Here is a 20970-nt window from a genome sequence, read left to right as displayed (position 1 = left end):
CCAATGATGGTCGTATGCGTGTTTGGCGCCGTGCAGGTGAGCGCCACAATCAGGACTGCATACGACCGAGGCACACAGGGCCAACACCCGGCATCATGGTGTGGGGAGCGATCTCCTACACTGGCCGTACACCACTGGTGATCGTCGAGGGGACACTGAATAGTGCACGGTACATCCAAACCGTCATCGAACCCATCGTTCTACCATTCCTAGACCGGCAAGGTAACTTGCTGTTCCAACAAGACAATGCACGTCCGCATGTATTCCGTGCCACCCAACGTGCTCTAGAAAGTGTAAGTCAACTACCCTGGCCAGCAAGATCTCCGGATCTGTCCCCCATTGAGCATGTTTGGGACTGGATGAAGCGTCGTCTCACGCGGTCTGCACGTCCAGCACGAACGCTGGTCCAACTGAGGCGCCAGGTGGAAATGGCATGGCAAGCCGTTCCACAGGACTACATCCAGCATCTCTACGATCGTCTCCATGGGAGAATAGCAGCCTGCATTGCTGCGAAAGGTGGATATACACTGTACTAGTGCCGACATTGTGCATGCTCTGTTGCCTGTGTCTATGTGCCTGTGGTTCTGTCAGTGTGATCATGTGATGTATCTGACCCCAGGAATGTCTCAATAAAGTTTCCCCTTCCTGGGACAATGGATTCACGGTGTTCTTATTTCAATTTCCAGGAGTGTAGTTATAACCATCCCTTACTCTGCGGGTCGGCCGCTCTTGACACTTAGCGGCGAGTTTCCCATTATACAGTGGGATGACGTTGCAGGTGCAGGTACGCGACGTGTTGGAGACCGAGTCGGAGGTGCAGCTGGTGGCGGAGCTGATGTCTGGCGGCGAACTTCTGGAGCGACTGGCCGGCCGCGGGCACTACAGCGAGCGAGACGCCGCAGCCGCCGTGCGTCAGTTGCTGTCTGCCCTGCAGGTAACCGCTCTGTCTGTGTAAATGAAAGGAAGAAAGCGAGTCGTGCGGTATTGGCGGCTGAGAGATCCCGAAGGCCCGAGGGGTACGTAACTGTAATGGACCCTGTTGTGACCAGACGTTGTGTAATGCGCCACAAAAAAAAAGGAAAAAAAAAAGATTCAAATGGCTACAACACTATAGGACTTAACATCTGAGGTCATCAGCCCCTAGACTTAGAACTACTTAAGCCTAACTAACCTAAGGACATCACACACATCCACGCCCGAGGCAGGATTCGAACCTGCGACCGTAGCAGCAGCGTGGTTCCGGACTGAAGCGCCTAGAACCGCTCGGCCACAGCGGTCGGCTTAATGAGCCACAGACAGCACACAAACTTGCTCCCATATGGGGAAGGGATAGTTACATGCTACGTCGCTGGTGCAATTGAAGTCCCATCTCTGGTGAAATTGAAGTCCCATCTAGTGTTAGAAAAAACGACAGATTTTAACGACCGATGGGCCAATCGATTGTTTATCTGTTCATTCCTTTTTTCAGTAAGTCACGTCCCGGCATAGTTTCCCTACACCAACTTTTTTTTTCTTTTGGATTCGGTGTTATCTGCGTGGCTTAGCCAGGACCTTAGTGGCAATATGAATTCAGTTAGCTTGTTTGTTAACATTTATACCGGAGATGATAGAAAAGGGCTCCCCTTGATTGGGATTAGTGTTCGGTTACAACATGTTAGTAATTCTTGTGGCGTTAGTACGACTGATCTGCTGAAGTAGGAAGTTATTACTTTTAGTCAGTTCGTTTATTGTTCTGACCAACACATTTGTTTATTCAAGTTACAGGTTAAATCCCTTAACAGAATGTCAGGTGCATGCAGTAATCACTAGGAAGGACCGTTATCAGAAACGAGTGCTTTCATTGCCATTCCTTCTGATAACTACTGGCCAGTTGGCCTAAATCATAAACCGTGAACATTTCGAAATAATTCGCTGTCAGTCATTGGGCACTTGGTTGGGTTGGGTTGTTTGGGGGAGGGGATCAGATAGCGAGGTCATCGGTCTCATCGGATTAGGGAAGGAAGTCGGCCGTGCCCTTTCAAAGGAACCATCCCGGCATTTGCCTGGAGCGATTTAGGGAAATCACGGAAAACCTAAATCAGGATGGCCGGACGCGGGATTGAACCGTCGTCCTCCCGAATGCCAGTCCAGTGTGCGAGCCACTGCGACACCTCGCACAGTAATGGGCACTTGCCCTGCAGTAAAGGAGACAAGTACGAATCTGTAACGTGTTCCTACTATTTACTGAAATTCCTCTAACTTAATTCTTTGAAACAGAGACAGGTAGTCTCTGTTCAATGCTATCCTAATGAATATTGAAAACTGCTACTTAAATTGCAGTTGTCATGTGTTCACCAGAATTTATTACGATCATCTCGTAAATGAAGAGTCTATTGCCCCACCAGGTGCTACTCAGCAGCGTCAAAGCACTCCGGCTGCACTGATTACTCCCTGAATTCTACTCTCCTTTAAGCTGTCCCTCTGTGAGCTTTTTTCCGTTTTACGTTGATCCTGGATACACACAGCCCTCTGCAATATCTGTCAGCAACATTCCCTTGGAAGGTTTCCTCGACGAGTGTTTATATTAATGTGTGACTATCATTCTAACTTCCGCTAGAAATTCTTTCATTATGTGCATCAAAAGGTTACCACTGATGCTTGTGACCTCGACCCTCATAACCTTTGCGAACCATCAAAAGAATCCTCAGTGAAGTGTTTGGTCGGCCGCTGAGAAACAAAGATTTTGACTGCGTCGGGACTCGTTACTTCATTCCCCTGAAAGCCTGTGCCCACTTCTAGTTTGGATTAATATGTAACTGAAATTGTAAACATTCTTTGATCTTACATGTAATTAAAATTATTAACATTTTCTACAGCCATGGCAAGTCAAACGAAATTAGTCTCTGCGGCCATGTAAGCTATAACGAATGTTTTCCCTCACTCTCTGGATTTGAGTGATTTCATTCACATATTTCTTCAGCTTTTTCAATTATACGTGAACCATGACTAGCCCTAAAGCTCTAAAAGGCGGGGGAGGGGGGAGGGAGGGGAAGGGGCCGTGGTTAAGAAATGTTACATTGTTACATGATAAATTTTACTATTCCAAATTTTATTCAACGAGAATCATAATTTATAGATTATTCACCAGTTTATTACTATTTTTAGATCTCCATTGGTATGTTACGTACAATATAAGTACAAGATGTCCTGTTTTATAACCTCTAATGACAATTATATTGCTCAAAATGTTATTTGAAAAGAATTCATAATCTGTTATGCACTAGTTACAAATTATCGTAATTAACATAACTCCAAAATGAGAAAATCTTCTTCCTGTTACCCCTTTTGTTTATTTGCAGCTTCAAACCCTGTGTCCTACGTCATTGTCAGGTGTGCAACAACATTATTTTTCTTAAGAAAATCATCCTCTTCGTGAAATTCTCCATTGTATATGTCTTCATCAGCTTCTTCAAACGAGTCATCCATGTTAGCGACAAAAAAATAAAAAATAAAAACCGTTCATATTGTGCCAATTCTACTTTTCGAACTGTGACTGCTTGATATTTTACCTAAGATGTCACACTAAGAAAAAATCTAAGCGATAAAACAATTTTATGTCAACTATTAGGAAATAGGCACGCCATTACTAAACGTCCGTAATATTTACTATAAGAGCACAAGTGTCAGCAAACCCCAGTACTCAGTCCGCATCTCGTGGTCGTGCGGTAGCGTTCTCGCTTCCCACGCCCGGGTTCCCGGGTTCGATTCCCGGCGGGGTCAGGGATTTTCTCTGCCTCGTGATGACTGGATGTTGTGTGCTGTCCTTAGGTTAGTTAGGTTTAAGTAGTTCTAAGTTCTAGGGGACTGATGACCATAGATGTTAAGTCCCATAGTGCTCAGAGCCATTTGAACTAATTGAACCCAGTACTCAGGCAATAAATAAATCAGCTACCTGTCAGTTACATCTGTCCGTGTGTTACTAGCTGTCGATGTGGACTTGTTTCTTCACGAAGATTATCGTACACAGTTATTATTATGAGAAATTTTTTACGTACTATGGTGGGCTAAGAAGAACAAATTATTTTTGTTCGAATTATGGTATAATTTTCCTGTTGTTTATGCCAACTAAGCTTGATAATGCTCATTGACCGAAACTAGTAGTGAATTGTGGAAAATAAAAGACAGCTAAAGTTTACGCCAAGAATTTTAACATTGTTAACAACAATGTTTGCCGTAAAGGTACTCAAGAGCATGTGTCGCTCATGTGCCCAGGTTTGCGGGAACCGCGAAAAGATATCAACTCCTATAAAAAATTTTACGGGGCTTTAGTAATCTAGTTCTAGAGACTTTTTTAGAGACTATTATTTGTCCATCTCATCTATTCTAAGTCGTTTGCACTCAGTTTCCCCAAAAGTAGGGCGTTGTTGAGTCAAAATATCTTGGAGTCCATTGTTTTAACTTGTGCATGGACGACCTGCCAAATATGAGGCGAATCTGTTGGCCGTGTCTGAGGCCCTCCCCGTGTGAATATTCTTTTGAAACTGCCATGGTTTACCACTAATAGATTATGCTTCTAAGGCGCAGACGGTCACAGGAGCATACTGTCGATATCTCGTGAGGAAGTGTGGTAGGATGCTGAAGAAAGAGATCATTTTGATCCATGGCAGTTCATTACGTACACTCCTTGTATTCTCTTGAGACTGCACCATTTCACCCATTGACTACTACTTCTTTTCTCAGATGAAGAAACCATTGCATAGTAGGCATTTTCAGAATGACAATACGTTTGTTTTCGAAGTGGAATGTTTCCTGAACGTCCAAAATGAAAACTTCTACAACCAAAGTTTCTGTCAAGTCATCTATCGTTGGGAAAGAAATGGTTGGACTGAAGTGTGAATGTGTACAGAATTAGACAATCAATACACACCATGGTCTCAGCTTGTTCCCCCCCCCCCCTCCCCCCCCTCCCCGAGGTGGTAACTGAAACTTTACATTACTCCCCGACGATCTCCTGTCCTGTACAATCACTTCATGTGGGTGCAAGCACAGGGTACAAATTCTTAACATTTGATGCACGTTCACTGGTGCAGTGACTGCTTAATAGGCTAGTGATGAGGAGGAGAGGTGAGAAATGGTATGCATTGTTTCAAAAATAGCCACTTCTGTCTCCTACTGAGGTAATACTTTTTGTAATCATATAGCACAAGAGCGTCAGAAACTTTAAAGTGTGTCTCTTGGAGACATATATACGAGGGTCACTCCAAAAGAAATGCACACTACTTTTGTAAAAATACCGTTTTCATTCTGCATGTGTGAAAGTTTTACAGCGTGTAGATACATCCCTCCCATTTGTTTTCAAACTTAGTTCACCCTGTTCCCGTGAGTGGCGCCTTCACAGCATGTCTTCAATATGACTGCTACACTTGACGTTCGTCAGAAGCAATGTGCTGTCATAGAATTCCTGTAGTGTGAAAACGAGACAGTAGGAAACATCCACCAGAGGTTGAAAAAGGTGTATGGAGATGCTGCTGTCGATCGCAGTACAGTTAGTCGGTGAGCAAGAAGGTTACGTGATGAAAGCGGGCACGGCAATATTGAGGATTGTCCTCGCAGCGGCAGGCCTCGTACTGCACACACTCCAGACAATGTGCAGAGAGTTAACGAATTGGTGAATGCTGACAGACGCATCACAGTGAACAAATTGTCACGCTACGTTGGGATAGGGGAAGGAAGTGTTTGCAGAATACTGGAAGTGTTGGTGTTAAAAAAGGTTTGTACCAGGTGGGTTCCCAGGATGTTGACAGTGGCTCACAAAGAAACAAGAAAAACGGTATGCATCGAACTTTTGGAACAGTACGAGAATGGTGGAGATGAATTTCTTGAAATAATTGTGACAGGTCATGAAACATGGCTCCATCATTTTTCACCAGAGACGAAGAGGCAATCAATGGAGTGGCATCATGCAAATTCACCCAAGAAAAAAAAATTCAAAACCCCACCTTCTGCTGGAAAAGTTATGGCTACACTGTTTTTCGATTCCGAAGGACTCTTGCTTGTGGACATCATGCCAAGTGGAACCAACATTAATTTTGATGCATATGTGACGACACTGAAGAAACTTCAAGTTCGACTGAGTCGTGTTCGACCACATCGCCGAAAGCTGGATGTTTCGCTGTTGCACAACAATGCATGGCCAAATGTCAGTCAAAAAACCATGGAAACGATCACAAAACTCGGACGGACAACACTGAAACACCCGCCTTACAGTCCTGACTTGGCTCCATGTGACTATCATCTCTTTGGGAAACTGGAAGACTCTCTTCGTGGAACAAGGTTTGAAGATGATGACTCCCTTGTGCACGCTACCAAACAGTGGCTCCAACAGGTTGGTCCAGAAGTTTACCATGCGGGTATACAGGCGCTGGTTCCAAGATGGCGTAAGGCAGTTGAGAGGGATGGAAATTATGTGGAGAAATGAAAATATTGTTCCTAAAGGATGTATCTACACCATGTAAAACTTTCAAACATTTAGAATAAAACATGAATTTTTTTAAAAAAATAGTGTGCATTTCTTTTGGAGTGACGCTCGTACATTCGTCTTCCAAATGATGGAAACCATTGTTGCTCTACATTTGTTTTAAACTCATTGGCGTCTCACTGTAGTATGGTAGCCATCTTGGCAATGATATTATTTTCCTCCTTTCCTTTGTCACTGCACCAGGACAAGGAATTCGTAATGGAGAAGAGGTTACTTGAGGGACATGCAAGTTCCCTCAGGCAGACTTTGACATTCATACTTATTGCGTGACTGGTCATCTCATTGGCCAGACAAGACCACTGTAGACCGTCTGACAGTTTGTTCCAGATATTTTAGGCCTCAGGTTCCTGGCCCCTTGTTTAGATTCTAGGAATAGAGCCAATCATTAGCTTCTCTTTCACTGTCTTCCATTAGGATACATTGCTCTTCTCAAGATATATCCTCCTATCAAAACTGCTTCTGTTGTATTTCAAGATGTTCATTTAATCTGTAATGGGGATTTGCAGCTACATTTTGACGTGCCGTTGCTGTCCTTTTATCAGCTGTCATTGCCTGTGCACCAACATGTACATAATTTTCTATATACACTGTCAGAAATACGTTAGTACATACATTTAGAAACTTTCAGTTCACTCAAGATTTGTTGTTGCAACAGTGAATGTGGACTTAATGAAATGACTACATTTACAGATCAATAGCACAAGCGATTATGAGGTATCAACCCATGCTGAAACTCGCATATTAGTACGTGATGTAGCCTCCATGGGTGGCAATGCAAGCACCGACTCTGGCATCCAGTCAGATGTACAGATCGCGAATACTGTCCTGGGTAGTGTTACGTCATGCCTGCTCAACCTGTTCATGTAGTTCTGTAAGAGTTGTTGGTTGACAAGTTGCATGAGTCACTTCTCAACCATCATATTCCACACGTGCTCGGTTGGAGACAAGTCCAGAGCCTGCGCTGGCCATGGAAGTTGCTGCACATCCTGCAGGGCATGTTGAGTTTCACGAGCAGTGTGGGAGTGTCCATTATCCTGTTGTAACAACACGTCACCTTCCTGACACATCGCCTTCCTGTTCCAAGAATGGCAAAAGAACAGGTCTAACAACATTCTGCACATGCCTAGTGTTTGCTAGTGTCAGCTCCAGAAATACAAAGGTGAACGACAGTTGTAGCTTATCACACTCCAGACCATAAAGCCTGGAGTGGAGCAAGTACGTTTCAAGCAAATTCACTCTATGAGACAGTGCTCACCAAGTCTACGTCATTTACACAAATTACCATCACTTGCATGCGGGCAGAATCTGGTTTCATTGTTGAAGGCCACAACATGCCGTTCCATCATCCAAGTGATCCTCTGGCGGTGACAGTCAAGCCATGCACATAGTGCTGTCATATGAGGGGAAGACAGGCTCGAAGAGTGCTTGCCCACAGTCCCACTGCTAATAAACAGTTCGCAAGAGTTCGTGTAGACATGTGTGACCTTACAGGCCCTCTTATCTGTGCTGTGGTTACTGTTATACCTGCCTCTGCTGCCCTCACGTTGATCCTGACAGGCATCTGTGTTCTGTGCTCCATGGATGCGAGTTATGTTCACATGACCACTGATACCAGCATCATTTCACAACTGACGCAGCACATCCAACTTGTATATAAATTCTCCAAAACGACCATCCCACCACTCGAAAGCCCACGATTTGACCCCTTTCAAACTCGCTCACTTGGCTGTAGGAAACACGGCTGCATCTCCGTGGCGTGGTTGCCTGCTTGCTTGAGACGCTTGCATCACACTGAGCCTTCTGGTTGTGGGTATTCTCCGTTAAAGGGTAGACACAGATGGCGCTATGGTAGGTATGCCACTATGTTATCTGTTGGTGGACGACACTGTAACGATTATCAGTACATCCACTATCCTCCACTTGGCATATGCTGTCATCGGATCAAAATCGATGTCGTCTTTTCAGGTGTACTTATTTTCTGGCAATGTACATCCTACGTGGAGACTGACCATTCCCTGCTCCATACCCGATGTTTTTGTAAGCACTTCCCACACGTGGATGGAGCAGTACAGGAACAAAGTAAATGAAACCTGCTTTAACGTTGTTAGGCAATTTATAGTAAATGTGAGAAGTAAAGGCTGATGTCTTCTGACCTCACCATTCACTCTTCCCGTAATATTTTGTACTTCAGTCACTTCTTCGTCTGCCGGCCAGAGTGGCCGTGCGGTTCTAGGCGCTACAGTCTGGAACCGCAAGACCGCTACGGTCGCAGGTTCGAATCCTGCCTCGGGTATGGATGTGTGTGATGTCCTTAGATTAGTTAGGTTTAAGTAGTTCTAAGTTCTAGGGGACTGATGACCACAGCAGTTAAGTCCCATAGTGCTCAGAGCCATTTGAACCATTCATCGTCTTTCAACTCTTAGTGCATTTTTTTGGTATTGAGATGTATAATCTCTCTACATTTATCACAATTTAGGGCTGTGTGTAGCTCTGCATTTATAGTGCACTCTTCTACTAATTTGGCATTTATCGGATCCCTTGCTTTGGAAGATCTTGCTGCCTTGAGATAGGGTGTAACATTTCCCAACCCAGTTTAAAATAAGCTAATTCGTATACACATACATTTACAGACTTCTAGATAGAGATAATCATTAGATTTACTCCTGATATATTGTCACGTAGAAGAAGGTGTAAATAGATGAATGACGAACACTGACTTCACTTAACGAGGGTTTATTCAGCACATGCACATACAAGAGCGCCGAGCGAACTGCCTAGGACACATACAGTATATATACAGTTACAGAACATTCCAGTAAAATGATTCTTGACGTTTGTGGGCACTTCTAGAACGTACTTGAACCGAATATAGAAAGAAAATTTTAACAGTCCAGGTGGATTTAGAACTCACGACCCTCCATGCAACAGTCTAGTATCATAACCACTACACTACGGTGACTGTGCTACCGAGCTTCTTCTGCGACGTTGCTCCATCCTTAAGAGAACAGCGTCTCGGTGTTACGTCGTCCTAGTCTGGAAACGAGTCATCGGTCCTGCATACTCCGACTCCCGATGACTGATGCTCGACCTGGCGGTGATCTTCTTAGAACTTCCTTTGCCGCTACACTCTTCGTCACCTTTACGCTTATTGCCTGTCGCTGGAGCTTCGAATTTACCCTGGGCTGTGGGATCCTTATAGGGCTTCATTCAAAGGATGTGGACCGTATCTCTGATCTTTCATCGTCTTGTGTCGGGGTCGAAATCTTCAACTTCATAAGTAACATCAGACAACTGTCTTACAACCTTATAAGGTTCAAAGTAGCGCCTGAGGAGCTTCTCAGAGAGACCAACCTTCCGAACAGGAGTGAAGATCCAGACGAGGTCACCAGGCTGGTAGACAACAGGGCGGTGGCTCGTGTCATACCTTCGTCGATCGTTTCCTAAGCCTGCAGCCTGTGGAGTCGAGCTAACTGCCGAGCTTCCTCAGCTCTGGTTAACACCTGGCCGATGTAGCCGTCGTCAGGATGTAACGGAAACACGGTGTCCATCGTCGAAGTAGCCTTACGCCCATGCACCAGGAAAAATGGCATAAATCTTATGGTGTCTTGTTTGGCGATGTTATAGGCAAACGTCACGAAACATAGCACCTCATCCCAGTTGCTCTGCTCAACATTGACGAACATAGATAGCATGTCGGCCAAGCTCTTATTAAGGCATTCAGTAAGCCTATTAATTTGCGGATGGTAGGCAGTCGTCATGTTGCACCGACGGTTTATCTCTGTCACGAGATTCGATTGAAAATCTTTCCCTCGATCCGTAATTAACGACCTTGGGGCACCGTGTTTTAATACAATGTCTTCCACGATGAATTTGGCTACCTCGGATGCTGTTTTTACGGCTTTTGTAATGACATAGCGTGTCAGATAATCAGTGCAAACAATAATACATCTATTACCACTAGCAGACGTTGGAAATCGTCCGAGGAGGTCAATCCCAACACGCTGGAAAGGCGTTTCAGATGGCTGAATTGGTATGAGTCTTCTAGGTGGTTTCTCTGGCACTCTCTACAGTGCGACACATAGTGACGGACACTCCTAAATAAACCTGGCCAGAAAAATCTCTTGCGGATCTTATCGTAGGTCTTAATAAATCCTAAATGTCCAGCCTCAGGTGTGTCATGGAACTTTTGTAGAACATCTAAGCACATATGTTTAGGAATCACTGGTAGCCACCTGTTTCCAAACGGATCAAAGTTTTTCTTGCAAAGTAATCCATTAACTACCTTAAACTGTCCATTCACATACTCTGATCGATTTAAGGCAAGCATAATTTGAGATATCTTGGCGTCCTTCTTCTGTTCAGCAGAGAGATCCTGGAGTGCAGCGAGCCAGTCACTATCTTCAACAAACCCTTGAGGGTCTTGCACAGGATTTCTTGAGAGACAGTCGGCATCTTGGTGTTTTCTCCCACTTTTGTACACTATGGTAATGTCATACTCTTGAAGACAGCCCACCTGGCGAGTTATCCTGTTGGATCCTTAAGACCTACCAACCAGCAAAGTGAATGATGGTCTTTAACGACTGTGAATGGCCTTCCATAGAGATACAGTCGAAATTTGCACATGGCTCAGATCACAGCAAGACATTCTCTTTCTGTAGTTGAATAGTTTCTCTCGGCTTTTGTAAGTGTCCTAGAAGTATAGGCTATAACCTTCTCTTTTCCATCCGAAATTTGCTCCACAACAGCACCATTCCCATACCCACTGGCATCTCTGTAGTTCTGCAGGTGATCTCTCACCACACAGACCGAGTACAGGGTCAGTCGTCAGAGCTTTTGGCAGCACATCGAAAGAATCTTGTTAAGCACCACCCCAGGTAAATTTAGCATCAGCTTTTAACAACTCTTGGAGTGGCCTGGCTTTGATACACAAGTCTTTGATAAAACGACAGTAATAAGAACATAATCCAAGGAAGCTTCTCACATCTCTAGTACTTTTAGGAATAGAAAATTCCGTTATAGATCTTACCCTCTCTGGGTCTGGCCGCACACCTTCGTTTGACACAAAGTGTCCAAGTACTTTGCTTTCTTTTGCTCCAAAGAGACACTTTCTTGGATTAAGTTTCAGTCCGCCTTGTTGGAGACACTTAAGAACGACCCTCAGACTTTTTATATGATCATGAAATGTCTCTGAGAACACTATAATGTCATCTAAATAACAAAGACACATCGTCCACTTCAGGTGCCGTAGAAGCTTATCCACCATCCGTTCAAAAGTGTCTGGTTCATTACACAAACCAAACGGCATTACCAAACTCATACAGGCCCTCATGGGTGACGAATGTAGTTTTCTCACGATCAGCCTCATCTACTTGGTTTTGCCAGTATCCCGAGTACATGTCCATGGTTGAGAAAAACTTAGCCCCCTTCAAACAATCTAATGTATCGTCAATTCGTGGAAGAGGGTAAACGTCCTTTTTAGTTATCTTATTAAGCTTCTTGTAACCAACACAAAAGCGCCAACTGCCATCCTTCTTCCTTATGAGAACCACTGGTGACGACCATGGGCTCTGCGAAGGCTGAATGATGTCATTCTTCATCATGTTCTCTACCTCATCGCGAATCATTCAACGTTCCGTTGCTGACACATGGTATGCTCTCTGGCTTATTGGTTGATGGTCTCCAGTGCTAATCCGGTGCTTCACCGTCGATTTGTCTAATTTCCTCTTCACCTGTGGATTTAAACATTCAGAGAACTCTTGAAGAATGGCAAGTAGCTTCTTCTGTTGTTCCTTGGTGAGATCTGGTGACGGTCGAGCTAGAAGATCTTGTCTCGTTGTGGGAGCGCTAATTTCGCCCACAGCATCGCCATGGGAGGTTTCTATGACGTTCAGTTGTTCTGCAATTAACGGCTCAGCGTTTGCTACGCAATTGCGTCTTGGAAGGATCTGCGGTTCTCAGTGGCAGTTAACTATCCATAATTCACCGAAATCGTTCTTAAACGAGTCGACAGAGGCTGGGATGACCAAGTTATTCTTCAGTAGTATGCTTCTCTTACACTCCACTACAAGATCCATGGGTTGATGCATGGCATGACACATGACAGTTATCTTTCTAGCGCTGACTGTAGGAATGATCACTTCATCCAGCACACATAGTCCTCACACACTCGGATGCGCATCTTCCTGTCCACTGTATCTCATCTCGTCTAACATAATCTTCGAGTGAGCACAATCTAAAATTTCCTGAGAAGCTTTCAAAAAATCCCATCTGAGAATGACGTCATGACTACACTGTTGTGAGATGATGAAATTCTAAGGGCTGTGTAAGGCCACTTATATCCACATGAATGACACTTCTTCCTGTAGGTTTTACTTATTACCCATTAGCCACCTGCAGCAGAGATGTTTGGCTGTCGACGAATACAGTTTTCTCCAACTGGCTACGGTACTTCTCTGAAATGACTGAATATGATGCTCCAGAGTCCACAAGAGCTTGGGCTGGTCGGCCATCCATGATAATATCAACGTAGTTTCCTATCATTTTTGTAGTGATTGACGGCAGAGGATTTTTCTCTTCGGTGGCCTCACCTCCTAGGAAGGTCACATGCTTTAGTTTTCCAGGTTGCGGCGGCTAGGTAATCGGCTGGAGCTTCTAAAAGGCGATGGAGACCTTGATTGGCGTGTTGGGGAGCGTCCTCTCCAGCGGCTAGCTTGCGGCGATGGTAACCTATGTAGTCCTGCATCTACATCTTCTTGTTCATCTTCGTCGTCCCGGAGTTGGCGTCAGCTAAGATCAGTCTGCTGTCTTCTGTCGTGGGCGTCATCACATATCTGCCGCCTTTCTCGACAATAGCGCACCAAATGTCCCGGTCGTCTGCAGTGGAAACATACTGGTTGGTTATCCTGGGTCCTCCAGACGTCAGTCTTCCTTGGTGCACAAACAGGTTCCTTGCGCGGCATTGTAGGAACATAACTCCGCCTGGGCCTCGATTTTTTCACCGTTTTAAAGGGAAATGAAGGGCGAGAGATTGCGTTCAATGTTTGTTCCACTTCCTCCCTTATGACCTCTTGAAGCATCTTGGTGTTTTGCTTCTGAACTTCCTCTCTCACTATCTGACAAAAAACACTAATGAAATCAGTTGCTTCCTCCATCAAACTTCTTTCGAGTAATTCTGCTTTGATGCATTGTCTTGATATACTCGCACCATTTTATGAAGTCGTCTGCTGTCGAAAATTCTTTCAGGAGTAGGGCTTGATACATGTCATCAGCAACACCATTCATGAGATGAGCAACCTTATCTTCCTCCTTCATTTCAGGATCCACTGTTTTACACAGCTCCAAGACTTCTTGCATGTTGGATGCTGTAGTTTCTCCTGGAAGCTCTGCCCTGCACTTTAACTTCTCTTCCAACTTGCACTTCTGTCGTTGTGTGTCGCCGAAATACTTGCACAGTTCCACCTAGAATACATCTCAACTTCTGAACTTCTCCTCGTTGTTCTCATACCATTGCTTGGCAGTGCCCTCCAAGTGGGAAAATATGTTAGCCAAACACACAGTGTCATCCCATTTGTTAAATTTATCTATCCGCTCGTATACCTTCAGCCACTTGTTTGGATCTTGTATTATTATTATTATTATAGAGAATCAGGAAGGATGTCTCATGTGGTGGCACACAGCTGCTGTCGTCATAACATCCTCTTCTTCTTCTGTCTCTGATAGAGTGTGATCTGTTGAATATGGCTTGAACTCGGGGTTCTCGCCACATAAACGTCAGCTCTGTCGTGACCTGACAGGAGCCACTGTGTCATCGATAATGTGTGCTATCACAAGTTCCAACACCCAGCGTCTCCACCAGAATAATGCGACGTAGAAGAAGGTGTAATTAGATGAAGGGCGAACACTAACTTCACTTAACGAAGGTTTATTCAGCACTTGCACATACAAGAGGATCGAGTGAACTGCTTCCGGCTAGGACACATACAGTTTATATATACAGTTACAGAACATTCCAGTACAATGATTCTTAAAATTTGCGGATACTTCTAGAATTTACTCAAACCGAATGTAGAAAGTAAAATTTTACAGTTCAAGTGGGTTTAGACCTCACGAACCTCCATGCAACAGTCTAGTATCGTAATCACTACACTACTGTTACTGTGCTGCTGAGTTTATTCTGCAACAATATAATACTTTTTTACAAATAACTTATTAAATAATGTAATACCACACTGTTCACTCATCTCTCACTATCAGTCACTGCCCGCACTATACACACATTGTTTCGTAACACTTCACTCACTACATACACTAACACACACACACATCCTGGTGCTGGGCCATTTTCTCTACCACAACTTCCCATTCGCTATCCTGAAAAACTGAGTCAGCATCCCTCTATAGTGAGTGAGATATTGAGCTCAGAAAGAGGAAGAGTGTTAGTATTTTGCTATGCATAGCTTGGGGGTAAGTTTTTCTAGGAAAGGAAAAAAGAAAGGAAACACATAGTGTGATGGTGTTATGTGGAATGTTACATGTTTTATAATCATTATTATTATTTATTTGTATAATTTTTTTAACAAACCTCTACTCTGTTTTATCCAAGTAATTCTTCAACGTCTAAAATATATTGCATAACAAGTACTTTTAGCTGCATTTTTAAATAAGTATATTTTTGCAGTTTCTCTAATGTCTTTTGGTAATTTATTGTACAGTTTTATTCCTTGGTAGAAAATGCTGTTTTGAGTTTTATGTTTATTTTTTCTTGGTAAATGTAAGTTGAGTCTTGCTCTTGTTCCATGGTCATAGACAGAACTGTCACCAATGTTATTTTTGATGTGTACAACTGACTGGTAAATGTATTCACATGGAGCAGTTAAAATCCCCAGTGTTTTGAACAGATCTTTATAATGAGCTCGATTATTATTTTTGGTTATTGTTCTTATGGTTCTTTTCTGGAGTTTGAAAATTGTGTTCATAATTTGTACACTTGTTCGCCAAAAAGAATGCCATAGCTTAGAACTGAGTGTACATATGAACAGTATGTAACTAAGAGACACTGCATGTTACACACTGATGATAGGGTTCTAAGGGCATAACATGCCAATGACATTATGTGTCCAGGTACCTTTCTGTGTTCACACAACATCAACTGGAATCAGTATTCATTCCTAGAAATTCTGCATTTGTTACACAGTCTATAGCGGTGCCATCTACATTTAATTTAACATTGTCATTTTCCCTCTTCAAACTGAAATTCATGGCATTAGTTTTCTTGACGTTCAATGTCACTTTATTTCTTATTGGCCAATTGTAAACTTCCCTGAGAGTTTCATTTGCTTTCTCTGCAAGGACTTCTCCTGTGTTCTCTGTGACTATAATATTGCTGTCATCAGCGAAGCTAACTTTTTCACCATGAAACTGCAAAAGTCATTAATGTATATCAGGAATATTATTGGTCCTAATATGCTACCTTGTGGAACCCTTATATTAACGTAGTTTGGATCTGATACGTGTTTTACTAAATGTTTGGATCTATTTGAAATATGTGTTATCTCTATTCTTTGCACCATGTCTGCTAGATATGATTGAAGCCAGTCATTAGCTACTCCTCTTACTTCTAATGTTTCTAATTTATTTAATAGAATCTTGTGGTCGACTGTATCAAAGGCCTTAGAAAGATCGAAAAATATGCCTGTGACACACTCATCTTTGTCAAGAGCATCAAGTACAACTTTTGTGAATTCTGCTACTGCTGACTGTATTTTTGCCACTTTGAAAACCAAACTGTGGTTCGCTTAAAAGATTGTATTTATTGAGGTAATTCATTCTTCTGTCTTTCATAATTGCTTCTATTATTTTTGAGACTGGTGACAGCAGGGAAATGGGCTGGTAATTTTCTGTGTCTTCTGCATTACCTTTCTTAAGCAAAGGTATAACTCTTACCTGTTTTAACTGCTCTGGAAATGTCCCTGATGTGAAGGATTCGTTTATATATTTGTCAAGGGGCTTTGTATAATATCTATGCATTGTTTCAGTACACACATTGGTACTTCGTCCAAGCCTAGTGACATTTTATTTTACTTTTTGAAAGTTTTATTTACTTTATTCTCTGTGGTTGGAAGTAACATCATTATATTTAGTGCAACGTTATTTAAAGGTGTTATATTTGTTTTGAGGAATTTTTGCTGTAGCTTCTCTGCAATACTTGAGAAATGCTCACTGGCTGCAGTGGCCGAGTGGTTCTAGGCGCTTCAGTCCGGAACCGAGCGACTGCTATGGTCGCAGGTTCGAATCCTGCCTTGGGCATGGATGTGTTTGATGTCCTTAGGTTAGTTAGGTTTAAGTATTTCTAAATTCTAAGGGACCTCAGATGTTAAGTCCCATAGTGCTCAGAGCCATTTGAACCATTTTTGAAAAATGCTCATTTACATAGTTTGCTAAGTGTTGTGGATCATTTATTACCTTATCTCCCTCACTTAGCACTATGTTAGTCTGCATTTGTTTGCCTCTCTCCATTTCGTTTTCTATAACAGCCCAGACTGTTTTGGCTCTGAGCACTATGGGACTCAACTGCTGTGGTCATAAGTCCCCTAGAACTTAGAACTACTTAAACCTAACTAACCTAAGGACATCACACACATCCATGCCCGAGGCAGGATTCGAACCTGCGACCGTAGCAGTCGCACGGTTCCGGACTGCGCGCCTAGAACCGCGAGACCACCGCGGCCGGCCAGACTGTTTTGCTTTTATTCTCTGTGCTATATATTATTTTGTCATTAAATGACTTTATTGCAGCAATCAGCACTTTCATATAGATCTTTTTGAATCTATGACAGAAGTTTAAGAATTCCAGATCATTACAACTCATTTTTATGATACTGAGGTATTTAAGTGTTTGAGAGGACTTTTTAATACCTGCTGTTATCCATCCATTTTTCTGAGATGTTGATACACACATGCATACTTTTGGAAATGCATTTTCAAATTTCTATTTAAATAACATGGAGCATTTCATATTCAAATCGGTTTCCTTATACACTTCATCCCAGCTTCCTTTTGCTAGTTCTTTTCAGAAATTTTTTATTTTGATTTCTGATGGATGTCGTTTGTAGGCTTGTAGTTTAGGGAAAGAGTCAATGCTAGATTTTACTATTGTTATTTGACAGAGATGGTTTGACAGTCCGATATCTTTTACAGCTACATCACATTTTTCCCTGTCCATGTTTGTGGCCACATGGTCAATTACTGATTCAGTCATTGTAGTAATCCTTATTGCACTATTGACCAATAGGAACGTGCCAAACCTTTGAAGGATATTTATGAGGGTGTTGCTGGATTCATTTATGACATTATTGTTGATGTTGATGTCCCCACACAGAATTATGTTGACATTTGTACTTGAGACTTTATCTAGAACTTCTGTTAACTTATTGAAATTTATCGACACTACCACTGGGAGATCTATACACACACAAAATGATTAATTTCTTGGTGATATCAACCCTGTTGATTCAATAGCTGATATTTCAAAGTATTTGTCTTCACTTACTGTACAGAGGTCATCTCTGATTTGAATTGTGTTCCTTTTCTGATATAAGTGCATGATCCCCCACCGCTTGAAGCAGTTCTGCAATAAGAGTTTGCCCTTTCATACAGTGATAATACTAAATGTTGGATTTCTGTGTCTCTGCACCAGTGCTCAGTAACACAAACTATTCAAAGATAGGAGCTCAACTTCTAGTAGTTGTATTTTATTTTTTGTTGATTTCATGTTTTGATGGAGGATTGTTACGTCTGTGAAAGTCCCCATGTTACACTTTCCAATTGTTTGTTTTTCATTCTGACATCCGGTATGTGTGATGTTTGGAGTCTTAAAATCTGTCTTGTGAGTGATTGTTTCAGTATTTTTTAAACTGCTGGAGATATTCTTTAGGCATAGGAACATGTTGTCTGTATTTATCCTAAAAGACTTACTTTTCCTACCCATGACAACAGGTAATTGACCATGTGTGGTACGAGATCCACCCCATATACTGTCATGAATCAGCTGTATCAATCTTCCCTTCCCAATCCCGTTTACATGTAGGCCATGCCTAGCGAAACCCCATCTTTTGATAGTTCCATCAGGCAACAGGGAAATATGAACAAAGTTGGCTGCTCTCAGAACCATCCCTAACCCCACATTGATTCACCTCACACCTCCATCAAGGTGTGGTTGATCATGATGCCAGAACAGCTCAACAAAAACTATGTTCGTGTCATGAGTCAGGGAAGCTATCTTGTCCAGGTCATCACCTATGTCATATGTCCCATCCCTGTCCAAACTGTATCCCGCCTTACCCATTATCACTACATGATCCTCTTTTGTAAATTCCTTACATAAAGACACTAAGTCCTCTGTTACATGACTTAGCCCTGCATTTGGCTTGAAGATTTTGGTGGCCTGGTACGCTGTCCCTAAACTTTCCTGTAACTGACGTCCTACACCTCGCCCATGGCTACTATCTAGCAGCTAGAAGCAACACTTTCTTCTTCCTAGCACTTTGTACATTCCTAGGCTTCTTGGCCATGGTTGAAGTGTGCTGCACATTTCCTGCTCCTCATTCTACCTAAGGCTCTTCTGCACTTAACTCTGGCAGTGGTAGATGCCCGTTTTTGGTGTTGATGATAAAACTGTCAGGTTGTTTTCTCTTTCTTCCTATTCTCCTACCAGCTGCCGATTCCCATCACCCTCCTCCCCCAAACTCCCTTGCTCCTTATCAGTTCCTTCCTTGCTTCCTCCAACTATACCTGAACGGTTCTTGTTCCCCAATCAAAATGTTCCTACTTCATACTCTGCAGTTCCAGGAGAGAGCCTCTTCTGTTCTCCCAACATTCTCCCCACTGCAACCCCCCCCCCCCCCCCCCCAGTGAAAATATTTCCTACAAGATTGGCAACAAATCCCTCTACTCACTGCCCTGTAACAGCTCCCACATTCCTCACTCATGGTCAGTTTCGAAAGAATAATTAAGTTTAAAGAATGTTTTAAATTTATCAAGGACGTAAGATTGGCCGTAAGTAAACAAAAAACGACACAAAGGTCTAACGTGCGGTTGTTGTTTTTGTACTGATTTAGAAATACAATGACAGAAGAACGAGAGCAGGACGAATATGTGAGCCTCAACACCTCAAACGAGAAATGCAACACCTGGAAACTGTTCTGAGGAGCAATGGGTACTCCACAAATTACATTAGAAGTGTAACAGAGCCAAACACTCGGCGAAGTAAGGAACCAGAAAAAGAAATGTCGGGTACGGCCTTTCTGCCATACATTCCCAGAGTGACGGACAGAATCGGCCGTATATTGCGCAAACACGGCGTAAAGACGATTTTCAAACCGACAAGGAAGATCAAAGAGTGTCTTAGATCGGCGAAGGAGAAAAGAGACCCACTTGCAATGTCGGGAATATACCGTATACCTTGCACATGCGGAAAAGTTTATGTCGGAATGACTGGACGATCCATTAACACCAGGATCAAAGAGCATAAGCGACATTGCAGGTTGGGGCAGGTGGAGAAATCGGCCGTGGCAGAGCACGCACTGAATGAGACCGACCACGTAATAAAATTCGCCGACACGGAAGTTCTGGCTGTAGAGAAGCACTATCACACGCGCTTGTTCAGAGAAGCTGTAGAAATACAAAAACACGCGAACAGTTTCAACAAGAAAGAGGAAAGCCTTAAGGTAAACGGATCCTGGCTTCCCGTACTGCAGCGAACGACCGTCGCAGGTAGCAAGAGGAGAACCGCACCGGAAATGACCGCGGAGAAGCCCTCGGACGTTGGCGCGCCAGGTACATATAGTCTGCGGCCGCGAGCTCGCCTCCAGTTCACCACCGGCAATGGAGGGTGAAGCTTTGACAATGCCAGCCACTCGTGCTGGCGAAACGTCAGAAAAATCATTAGATGAACGTCGGCCGAAGAACCCGAGACAGAAGCCAATAGGCAGTTTGTCAACAAGTGGCCACGAAAGCCTTAACAATTTTGAATTAGTAATTACTTTGCTATTAGAGAATTTACGTTATCAAATGTGTTTGGTCAGGTTTTTAAACGTTTGTAGCTCAGAAAATTTAGGCCTAGATCGCGTCTATCTAACTAGTAAACAATACGAAATGTGCTAGTTAAATACTATTTGGAAACGCTTAATTACACTTTTATTGCGACAACAGCCACTGATGAAACTAGTAGCTATCTTTTTTAACGAATTTTGCACTATCAAGAAAACTTGAATAGAACTTTTTGTGTTTATGTCACGCAAAATTTCGGGTTATGTCGCGATTATTGGGACTTCAGATGACACGAAGTTTTTTCAAGAACAAGCTCGGCTGGGACGCTAATATTCAGTTGTGTGACAAGAACGGATACTACAGAAAGTATAGGATACAAAGAAAATTTAAATTTGACACTATTTCCT

General features: G+C 43.0%; 1 protein-coding gene across 1 annotated transcript in view; it reads left to right on the top strand.

Annotated features, from left to right (window-relative positions):
* LOC126198736 (calcium/calmodulin-dependent protein kinase type IV-like) overlaps nucleotides 1–20970 on the top strand; it is a 610244-nt gene that overhangs the window by 522919 nt on the left and 66355 nt on the right. Inside the window, exon 5 of the mRNA XM_049935272.1 lies at nucleotides 779–934. Within this exon, the coding sequence (XP_049791229.1) occupies nucleotides 779–934 (156 nt within the window). The remainder of the gene's footprint in view (nucleotides 1–778; nucleotides 935–20970) is intronic.

Source organism: Schistocerca nitens, chromosome 8 (genome assembly GCF_023898315.1).
Source record: "Schistocerca nitens isolate TAMUIC-IGC-003100 chromosome 8, iqSchNite1.1, whole genome shotgun sequence".
Lineage (NCBI taxonomy): Eukaryota > Metazoa > Arthropoda > Insecta > Orthoptera > Acrididae > Schistocerca > Schistocerca nitens.
This window is presented reverse-complemented; position numbering and strand designations above follow the sequence as displayed.